This window comes from Macrobrachium nipponense, chromosome 26, assembly GCF_015104395.2.
Source record: "Macrobrachium nipponense isolate FS-2020 chromosome 26, ASM1510439v2, whole genome shotgun sequence".
NCBI lineage: Eukaryota > Metazoa > Arthropoda > Malacostraca > Decapoda > Palaemonidae > Macrobrachium > Macrobrachium nipponense.
This window is the reverse complement of record NC_087215.1, coordinates 30,536,450-30,548,696: the sequence shown is the minus strand read 5'-3', so window position 1 is coordinate 30,548,696 and position 12,247 is coordinate 30,536,450. Positions and strand designations below refer to the sequence as shown.

At 40.2% G+C, this 12,247-nt stretch overlaps 1 protein-coding gene across 1 annotated transcript in view; it reads right to left on the bottom strand.

Annotated features, from left to right (window-relative positions):
• Positions 1–2,515: 2,515 nt before the first annotated feature.
• LOC135200137 (uncharacterized) overlaps positions 2,516–12,247 on the bottom strand; it is an 86,991-nt gene continuing 77,259 nt past the window's right edge. The window contains exon 6 of the mRNA XM_064228472.1: positions 2,516–3,425. Coding sequence (XP_064084542.1) covers positions 2,871–3,425 — 555 coding nt within the window. The 3' untranslated portion in view covers positions 2,516–2,870. The remainder of the gene's footprint in view (positions 3,426–12,247) is intronic.

The window sequence follows — 12,247 nt, the reverse complement described above, 5'->3', positions numbered from 1 at the left end:
CTCACCGCTATCTAAATCACTCTCGGCCCTTTCCCCAATGTATTCAGTCCCAGTTTCATCCTGTCCTTCACCCTTACTAACCTTCTTTCCCTTAGTCTTCTTCTTTTCCTCAGCCCCTTCTTACTCATGTCCTCAGGTTTATCCTTATCCTTTGTCTTTCCCTTCTTTCCCTTACCTATCACAACCAAATCACCTTCGTCACTCGTAGTATCATCCACTCGCTCTTCCACTTTCTTTACCTCTCCTGGCCCATCACAAGACCCAGTAGGCCTACCTCCTACAGCTCCTTCTCCCATAAATCCCTTAACCATCTCCTGCACTGCATTCATCATTACTAAGAATTTTTCGTCCATTTTCTCAACAATTATCTCTCCCGCTCCTCTCACTTCTTTCATTTCCACTTTGGCACTCCTTAGCATTCCTCTCATTTCCTCTAACTCGCTCTTCAGCTCCTCAACCTCTCATTCTCCACTTCCAATCATCCTCTAACTTCTCTCTCCAACCTTAACTCCTCCTTCAGCCTCTCCACCTCACTCAGTCCTTCCATCCCAAATTTTCTCACCACTCATACACACTAGCCTAGACCAATCATCCTGCAGCTGCCACACCAGCAGTCCCTGTTCGGGCACCAAAAATTTCTGTGGCGGAATCAAAACTCAGTAAACAAAGCACCCATAGTTACGTTAATCGTACAAGCTGACAAGATTTCCCACAGTCACACTTTCCCCTTTACGTTACTTTTTACCTGCCGACAATTGGTTCAACGAAATACCGAACCCACAAAACACAACCATGTACTCACCTCTGGCTCCAAATACTCAGGGCTAGGCTGTGCTGTCCGTCGGATATAGACTAGCCAAGACACAACCACCACCGATAACCAACCACAAACCAATCAACTGAGACCCACAACCCCACAACAACTTAACAACCCGACAAATCACTGTGCAGATGAACACCAACAGCCCGAAAGAACACGACAACCACACGACTTACCCCAGCACAACAACCCACCAACACACTGACCCAACCACCACTCAGACACCGAAACACACTACCAACCTCACCACAACCAGACAGACACACACAACAACTTTACAACACCAAAATCTATCAAATAACATATCAACTGGTCATCAACGGACAAGACTGCTGCCAAAACCAACTTTAGGACTTCAGCAACACATTACTGCTTTCGACTCCCTTAACACACACTGCCACTGAGATACTACACAACAGAGCGCAACAGCAGACAAGCTTACGACCGCCATTTAACCACTCCCATTTATTCTTGCACCTCTCTCTCTCTCTCTCTCTCTCTCTCTCTCTCTCTCTCTCTCTCTCTCTCTCTCTCTCTCACACAACCCTTGGAGGTGTCAAATATAAACTACTATCATTACTCCTCCAAAATATAATTACGAAGAGGAAGATGACAACACTGGTAGAGCTCTCTTCCTCTCGACTCCTCCAATTTCTGCAAGACTACTTCTACAGGATGAGGCACATCTACCAGCAGAAGTAAAGCTAATAATCACAGGGCAACGGGGAAGGCGTTGTCCAGTGATAAAACTCCAGAATAGCACCGGCAAATTAATATAATTTTCAGCAGGGGAGCAGTACACACACTCGATGATCAATATCACAGCATGCTGCGAGTTAGCTACAGGTACAATTCCGATGTTAGGATAGCCAACAGGAAGAGATATCCAACCATCTACTGCTGTAATTAACTATCACCACTGTTAGCCTGTAGAAATAAGAGATCCCTAAAACACCACCACCACATGGGCCGGGTGGCTCTCTTCGTCCAAAAAGCTACCAAAGGAGGAAAGAGTAGAAGAAATACCAGAAGAAAAACGAAGTTCCCCTCGGTAATTTCCAAAGTGTAAGCGTAAATTTCAATTGAATACAGTCCTGTCCTGACATTAAAGGGCGAAAATATGTAACGAGGGTGTAGGCACACCCTTGCTGCTGACCTTTACCACAAAGTAAAATGGTAGCTAGGAAGGCTATTACAAAAAGTGGGTTTGTATATTAATTATTAAAGTCAATTAATTACAGGCAGTCCCCGATTTTCAGCAGAGTTCTGGTTATTGGCGCCATAAAGTTGCTTACGGGTGTTTATGGTGCCGATAACCAGTTAACGGTGCCATGAATCACAGACTTTCGGTTATCGGCACATCCCTGGGAACGAAAACCCAGCCGATAACTGGGGACTGCCTGTATATTATCAAACACAGTTATCTATATATATATTCATTCATAGTAATAAAAGAAAGATCCCACTGGGAAAATTGTGATTAACGGCTAGTCATCGAGAGCTCACAAACAGATGGCCAAAAGCAAAGTGGTGTGTTTACATCTGGGCAGGCAGGCCTACCCAACTACCAGACGGTAGTTACCGCCTAACCACCTTGTTCAAGAATTTAATAGCCATATTCCAGCCAACGCTGAAAGTATTTTCCTAATATAAAGGACCAAGGATTTGTATAAAGGAAGAAGAGAAGCAAGTATATTCTGGTACTAGTTTATACTCTTACAAATTATTTTAATAATAGGGCATATTCAGGAATGAACAAAATCACCGAATATGTCCTCGATTCATGTGTGAATGGATCAATATCTAATCTTACAAGAAAGCTAAAACTGAATTAAACACAAAGTATTTGACAGCTTGGGAGGACAAAAGATGAGGCACTGGATAAAAATAAAAGGTGGGAAATTTTCCATTTTGGCCCCAGAAGGGATACTGAAATTAATCTTAATAATGGTGTGAAGTGTAGCAGTGCCTTTCCCTACTGGATAATAATGTGAGATGCTAAAATTCAACAATATCACTTAGTACTCTTCTATAAAAGTAGAATAGTGGCTTAGTCACAGTCAGTTCCATCTGCAATAGGTATAATACAACCACAATTCTTAATTTTTAGTTGGATCCCTTCTGCACACTCTGAAATGGCTTTGGTTAAAACATTCATACCTTCTCCCACCATTCCAAAGGGGTATCTAACTGTGGTAGTAGGATCATTTCCAGTGTAAATTGAAAATTGTGAAACTGTAGCTTCTGAGTTGGAAACTCCTGCTACTAAACCTGTTACAACATTGTGGCCTTTATACATCAGTTTGGTTTTCTCCCGACACCAGTTGACACCAACCACAACTGCCTTCCCTCCTCTTCCGTCGCTGCTGCTGTAATCTCCAGATCGAATCTGCTCAAGGTTTGTCCCTTTGTATAAGGTGGCCAGCAGTTTCGACCCTGCATAAGAAGGTCCAAAGTCCCCAAGACAAAGGTGGAAAAAATTCTCTGCATACTGACCCTTGTTAATGAGGCAAACAGTAAACCTTGATTCCTCTCTGTTTTGGGTGTTGACTTCCATGAAAACACTCTTAATTGATCCGTCCAGGATGCTCAGTACATCATTCAGCTATAAAGTAAGGAGAGGAAATAGATATTATTACTTAACATATAATTACTACACAGTGTAACTTCTGTAAGACTAAGCTCCAACAAATATAGGAATTGACTTGGGCTGTTGTTTTGGGTCTAAAGCGCTGTGGCCATACATATCATTATCCCTTACAGTATCGAACATTAACCTTAATTACAAGGTGAATCATGAAATGGGTAGTTTTGGGCATATATACTCTCTCTAAAATTTACTATTAAATACATCATCATCAGTTTTTATTAACTCTTAAACGCCTATTGGACGTATTTTAAGTCGACGAAAATTGTCTATCGGGTGCTTAATTGACGTAAAATACGTCTACGCTAAAAAGTTTTTTAAATTTTCGCGGAAAAATAGTTATAGGCCTACTTGGCAAAAAATTTTGAATCACGCGCCTTGAGGGATGCTGGGAGTTCACAGATCAAGCAGTTGTTTTGTTTACAAGCGTTACCCAGGCGCGTATAAGCGAATTTCTTTCTTCTCACACTAAAAAGCATCGGCGACACATCTCAGAAATTATTTCGTAACTTTGTCATAATTTTTACATCGATTTATATTAGCCGTTACATAGAGTTTTAAATATGAAAATGTGCACAATTTCATGTAGAATACAACAAAGTACAACCCATGGTTGTATCTCTCCTCAGTTTTGAAATATTTTCATATAAATCACGATGTGCCAAAATTTCAACCTTTGGTCAACTTTGACTCGACCGAAATGGTCGAAAAAATCAATTGTAAGCTAAAACTCTTACATTCTAGTAATATTCAATCATTTACCTTCATTTTGCAACAAATTGGAAGTCTCTAGCACAATATTTCGATTTATGGTGAATTTTTGGAAAAAACTTTTTCCTTACGTCCGCGCGGTAACTGCCGAAAAAATCAGAAATTCTTTCGTCGGATTATCGTAATGTTTGCACCGTTTTATATTAGCCGTTACATAAAGTTTTATATATGAAAATGTGCGCAATTTCATGTAGAATACAACTAAAAACCACCCATGGTTGTAGCTTTTATCAGTTTTGAAATATTTTCATAAAAATAACGATAATTGCCAAAATTTCAACCTTCGGTCAACTTTGACTCGACCGAAATGGTCGAAAAACGCAATTTTAACCTAAAAATCTCACATTTAAGTAATAATCAATCATTTACCTTCATTTTGCAACAAATTGGAAGTCTCTAGCACAATAATTTGATTTATGGTGAATTTTTGAAAAAAAAACTTTTTCCTTACGTCCGCTCGGTAACTCTACCGAAAAAATAAGAAATTCTTTTGTCGGATTGTTGTAATGTTTGCACCGTTTTATATTAGCCGTTACATAAAGCTTTATATAGGAAAATGTGCACAATTTCATGTAAAATACAACAAGAAAAAACAACCCATGGTTGCAGCTTTCATCAGTTTTGAAATATTTTCATATAAATCACGATGTACCAAAATTTCAACCTACAGTCAACTTTGACTCTACCAAATTGGTCAAAAAACGCAATTGTAAGCTAAAACTCGTACATTCTTGTAATATTCAATTATATACCTTAATTTTGCAACATATTGGAAGTCTCTAGCACAATATTTCGATTTATAGTGAATTAAAAAAAAAAATACTTTTTCCTTACGTCCGCGAGGTAACTCTGCCGAAAATACAACAAAAAATAACTCATGGTTGTAGCTTTTATCAGTTTGAAATATTTTCATATAAATAATGATAAATAGAAAAAATTCGAAATTCGGTCACCTTTTCCTCGACCGAAATGGTCGAAAAATGCAATTGTAAGCTAAAACTCTTACAGTCTAGTTATATTCAATCATTTACCTTCATTTTGCAACAAACGGGAAATCTAGCACAATATTTCGATTTATGGTGAATTTAAAAAGAAAACTTTTTCCTTCCCTTCGCGTGCGGAATCTCGGCCGCAATTCTCCGAAATGCCTGAGTCACATTATCGTAATATTTGCACAGTTTTATATTAGCCGTAACATAGGAGTTTTATATATGAAAATGTGCGCAATTTCATGTAGAATACAACAAAAACAACTCATAGTTGTAGCTTTTATCAGTTTTGAAATATTTGCATATAAATAATGATAAATAAAAAAAATCGATTCGGTCAATTTTAACTCGACCGAAATGGTTGAAAAATGCAATTGTAAGCTGAAATCTTACAGGCTAGTAATATTCAATCAATTACCTTCATTTTGGAACAAACGGGAAGTCTCTAGCACAATATTTCAATTTATGGTGAATTTTTGAAAAAAACTTTTTTTTTTTAAGTCCTCACGTTACAAATTCATTCATCATTTTGTGATAATATTTTCTCTGTATTGCTTTGATAGTTTTACAATTTGTTATATACCAAAATGATTGCAATTTAGTGTACAATACATCGAAAAAAATGAACTCATTAGCTTTAACCATTTTGCTCACAGCGCGGTTTGTATACAATTATATATGAAATTTTTTTTTGCACTGTCATATATTCCAATATTTATATATGATAATGATATTTTTTTCACATCTGATGTTTGCATACTAAACTTCAGGCAATGACAAAAAAAAGGAGCCAAAAATGAACTCTTAATCGTGAAAACTAAGCGTGCTGTGATTTTCTGGGAAAAAACTTTTTTTCCGCTTCTGCGCTCACTCCCGAACTTTGCCGGCATACGGGAGACGATTTCTGAAATACCGCTTAGGCGTTTAAGGGTTAATATGAAAATTTTAAGCCTAGAAACATGACATTTATATGAATGAATACTGCCAGTTTTCCCAACTTGAGACAGGGATTATTCCCACAAATTATCAATTTTAACAGCTGCCACTTAATCCCCCTGAGATTCAAAAACTGATTTTACTGTATGTATGGAAACCATAAAATTTTAAAAATACGTATTTTTCATAACTAACAACCCTGTGGTTATAACATTAGAATAAATCTTCTACTGCCAACTGGAAACTAATAAAAAAAAATTCAATAGTGGAACAGCCACTGACCCAAGTTGGGCATCATGACCCTAGATATTCTTCCAACCCAGGGTTAATTGTCAGAGGGGTGGTTAGAGGTGAGGCCCTAATTGCTAAGACCGCAGGTTTGTTAATTAAGAAAAATAGTAATTTTTAATAAATTTGTATTTTTCATAGATAACTTACCTGAGGTCTTAAACAATAGAATAAATCTTCCAGCACCAACTGGAAACCGGTTAAAAACCCAAAGATGGTAAAGCAACTAATTTGTGACATCTGACAACTCATCCACATACAAGGTGGAAGCTGGTCACCGACCAGGCTTGGAATCTTGTGATGCATCGGTCTTTCTTCCAAGCCAGGGTATGAGAGGGTTGGCTAGAGGTGGGCAGTTAATGTTAAGAGACCTCAGGTTTGTTAGCTTTGAAAAATATAAAGGAGGTAAAAGTACCCTGAACTAGCTGGGGTTCATTCCACCTGACCCCATCACAGTAGTCACTTCATAGTGAAGAAACATATTTTAAAGGAAAGGAAAATGTATCTTTATCGAGTAGGTCCGCAGCAAGGAGGTACTCCCGCATATGTTTGGGGTGTCTATTCTCATGATTGTTTGAGAATACTCTGTGGTTTTGTGGAACTACAGCATGCGGTCGTCTATAGCAACATGCGTTGCATAAGACGTAACATTTTGTCCAGAGTCTTCTGAAAAGTTCCTTTTGGGGGGTGGAAATGTTCGCTGGTTAGCTATGCCATTTCAGCCCCACCCCAAGATTGACGTATTTATACAGGACTCCAAGGAAGTGAAAGGATCAGAGGAGAGGAGAGGAGGAGGAGGAGACAAAGGATAAGAGAGGAAGAGTAGGAGAGAGGGAAGAGGACGCACTAGAGTGGGAACAGAAACAAGAAAGTAAAGTTCATAGTTAGAGAGAGAGAGAGAGAGAGAGAGAGAGAGAGAGAGAGAGAGAGAGAAGAGAGAGAGAGAGAGAGAGAGTGTTCCTGCAAGAGGTTTCTAGAAGTAACTAGCCCTTCAAGTTTCATGACTAAGTCATTCCTTCCTGCAGTGAGAAGATAAGCAGCAGCCCATCTGGAGCTTTTACTGTCCCCTCGTGAAGCCATCGTATCGAGCACCGATCTCAACAGCTGTAAAACTGGCCAGCAAGTATTTCATTATTGCACTGTTCCCCCTTTTTCAAATATAGTCAGATTTAATTTTTTTTATGTAAACAAGAGAAACCATAATAAACTTGTGTTCTGATTAAGTTTCTTTCTTTATTTGTATCCAGTGTTTCAATTGTCGGTGTTGAATTCTTTTTGTTTATTGTAATAAAGAACCTGATTGGATCCCGATCTGGAACATTTGGCAACCTAAGGTCAGGATTTTTGGTACCGTAACAGATTGAAACAGGGAGAATATAGAAAGAACCATGATGTACGAGATGATGAGTGTTTATTGAGTTTGGTAAGCTTCTGGGTCTAGAAGGTAATGGTCTCTGTGAGTAAAGAAAGAAAGAGAAAAGTATGAGAGAGATGAAGAGCAGCTGAGAGAGAAATGATGATAATGCAGCAGGAAGAAAGAGAAGGAACGTAAGCATGAGTTGGAAATTGCTCGTTTAAGGCAAAGACAGGCAAAAAATTAAATGAAGCTGATGACTTGGGTATAAGTGCATGAAATTAGTACCAAAGTTTGATGAGGAAGATGTAGCGAAATACTTGATGGTTTACGAAGTTAATGGAAAGAGTAGGTTCTCCAGAAGAATTGTGGACTTTATATTTACAGTCAGTTTTACGTGGTAGGGTGCTTACTGTGTACAGTTCCATGTCTAAGGAGGAATGCGAAATTATGATATTGTGAAAGAAACTGTTCTTAGCACATACAGGTTAGTACCTGGGGTGTACTATAATAAATTTAGAAGTTTGAGAAGGGACAAGAATAATACGTAAGTAGAATACGGTAAGAAGTTAGAAAGGCTGTTTTGTGATTGGTTAACTTCTGCTAAAATTGATGATTTTGATGGTCTGAAGAACTTAATTGTTGTAGTGTGGCGGGATCACAAGTTAGAAAAACAACAAGCTGCAGAATTCCCCCCCACATATACCTAATCAGTCCAGCTGCCCAACTCACCCCAGTCACACTTTCTACTTTACACTTCAGAATACAGCAGGACAATTGACAAAAAAACAAACAAAACAAAAAAACACAAAACACATGTACTTACCAATCAATCCAGTTACTCCGGGGCTATCCTGTGCTGTCCGCTGGTTGAGGTCACAGAAATACCAACAACACAAAAAATCACAACCCAATAACACAACAACACAATGACCAAGGACTACAACCCAACAACAACAATACCAACAACAAGGAACACAACCACAACCTCACACATAACAAAAACTCAGCAACACAACAAAAGACCAATGCACAAACAATTACCAACAACACAAACACCCACTAACAACTTCAAGAAATCACAACAGCCCCCAGCAACAACAACAACCCTCAACACTCACAGCCACACCAAGAAACCACAACAGCCCCCAACAACAACAACAACCCTTAACCACAACAATCACATACAACCCTCAGGAACTCAAAAGCACAACAAATCCAACAATACAGGCCCAACCACCCCAAAGCAAACAACACCAAACTAACAACAAATCAATAAAACAAACCAATCACACACTCCTGACACTACTGACTGTCACCAGCTCTCAAACTTTAAAGACTGACTCAGAAACTCTCAAAACACAGAACTCTAACAATCAACAGGACCAGCAGACAGCCCAGAACCTACCAACAACTAATTCAGTCATTAACTATCCATACAGCAATTACACCCCTCTCTCTCTCTCTCTCTCTCTCTCTCTCCCACACACACACACATGTTGTCAAATGGAACTTCATAACTCCTCCATATTTCCTCCTCTGTTACATTTGACAAAGTCTCCTTTCACTCACAACACCCACACTAAATAGCCTTCCGCAACACCCACGGATGCTCAGATGCAGGTCCCCTGGATCTTGTTTGAGGGCCCTCACACACACTCTCAGTTACACCGCCATCAACTTCTCCAGATCACTTCCAGTCAGACTACCATTACTATCTCCCTCACTACCATCCCCCAAATCCCATTCACTATCTCATCTACCCCTAACTCTTGTCCGAACATCTCTCGTAACTCTGCCACCAAATCACTTACCTCATTTACACTCCCTGCCAAACTCCCGAAGAGACTCATTCAATACTGCCAACTACATCCTTGCTACCTGATTCCCTTCCTGGTGAAACTCACTAAACCCTGACAATTCAAACCCACACACGCTATATGTATCATTCCTCCCCCCAAAGTCATCTGTATTATACTGTGCAGCCTTATCCACCATTTTTACCCTAACACTAACCCCTCTATCATGCAGTTCACGTTTCTCCCTTCCATTCCCTTTCCTTACCTTCTTCCAGACCCATTTGCTCACTGACACTCGGCTCACATTTATTCACCCTCAACCACTCACTCATCGCATTCTCCCGAACATACTGTCGCATACTAGAGGCCCACCCACCCCCCCAATCTGAATCCCCTTTTCACCTAGTTTCCCGAATTCCCAACCTGACTCATCCTCTTTCGCCTACACACACTCACCAGTGACCTTCCCTTCCACATTCAACACATTTCGCATGCTGTTCTTTACACATCCTAGCATAATGCCCGTTCTTCCCACAGTTGCCCGCAAACTATGTTCAAACGGGTACCCCGACATCCACTAGCTATATGCCCTACCTGTCCACACCTATAACATTTAATATCCCTATCTTTCTTACACTCTCACCAAATGCCCTGTTTGCCCACACCCAAAGCACGCTCCTAACGCCCAACGACATTCATTCTTCCTGTGTCCTGGCTTACCACATCTATAACACTGATCTCCTCGCTCACGACTAACTGACCCTACTCTTCCAACACTCGCACTCCTATCTCTTTTTGGGCTAACTACACTCACGTTACTTGCCCTAATGCTCCTATCTACCACTCGCTCTGCCATTCGTCTCGGCCCTTCCAAAACTGCCTCCCTATAGCTTCTAAACTCTGACACAACCTCAGCTACTTCAGTCCTAACACTTCTACTCTCTTTCATACACCTGTCTAACTCGTAATCCTCTATTATTTCTAAAATGTCGTTCCATGTTAACCTTTCATTCGTCCATCGCATTTTCTCCTTAAGTTTCAGATTTATAAACTCGTATACACTCTCTGGTACAGTCGCCAACAACTTTCGCACTAACTCCTTACACTCATTGATACTTTCGTCCCCAAACTTTTTCCTGGCTAATGTTTCTAACCTACAGACATACATCGACAACGACTCACCACCATTCATTATTGCCTCCTCAAAATCTTGCTTTCTCCTATATCTAACGCTACTCTTTATCCTCTTTGCCTGTTCTACAATCCTAGCTTTTACACTCTCATACGGCACATTCCCTACACTCATAATTACCCTATACATATTCAACAAAAATCCCGTCAAAAGGCTACTTAACTCTCTTGTTATCCCCATACTTTGCCTCACAATACCTCTCATATTCCTCAAAAAAGTCCCCTATGTCCCTACTACCATATTCCTCGTATTGTGCACATCGGGGTACCTCTCTCATATACACAGCCTTTCGTACTTCCCGCTCACTCTCACTTTCACTTTCGCTACTTCCATTCTGACCCCTCTTTCCCTCTTCCGAATACAGCGAATCCACTTCCATATTCACGTCCATCCCCCTGACTATGCTCTTCTTACGCTTCTTCTTTCTACCTACCTGTTTCCACTCACCGCTATCCAAATCACTCTCAGCCCTTTCCCCAATGTATTCTGACCTAGTCTCATCCTGTCCATCACCCTTACTAACCTTCTTTCCCTTAGTCTTCTTTTCCTTAGCTACTTTCTTATTCTTGTCCTCAGGTTTATCTTTATCCTGTGTCTTCCCCTTCTTTCCCTTACCTATCACAACCGAATCACCTTCTTCACTCGTACACTCATCCACTCGCTCTTTCGCTTCCTTTACCACTCCTGGCCCGTCACAAGACCCAGTAAGACTACCTCCTACAGCTCCCTCTCCCACAAATCCCTTCATCACTTCCTGCATCATCTCTTGCACTGCATTCATCATCATCACCCCAAACTTTTCGTCCATTTTCTCTTCCGCTCTTTCACCTCTTCTTTCATTTCCACTTTTGCACTCCTTAGCATTCCTCTAACTCGTTCTTCAGTTCATCACACACTACCCTTAACCTCTCATTCTCCACTTCCAACCTTCCCTTAGCTTCCCTTGCCAACCTCAGCTCCTCCTTCAGCCTCTTATCTCCTTAAACAACCCTTCCATCCTCACTTTCTCCACAATCACACCAATTCAATACCCAATTGCCCTGCAGCTGCCGAACCAACAGTCCCTGTTCGGGCGCCAAAAAATGATGTGGTGGGATCACAAGCTAGAAAAAAAACAAGCTGCAGAATCCCCCCCACATATAAATAATCAGTCCAGCTGCCCAACTCACCCCACTCACACTTTCTACTTTACACTTTAGAATACAGCAGGACAATTGACACAAAAACAAACAAAACAAAAAAAACACAAAACACATGTACTTACTAATCAATCCAGTTACTCGGGGCTATCCTGTGCTGTCCGCTGGTTGAAGTCACAGAAATAACCAACAACAACGACAAAAAATCACAACCCAATAACACAACAACCAAGGACTACAACCCCACAACAACCAAGGAACACAACCACAATCTCACAATAACAAAAGACCAATGCACAAACAATTACCAAC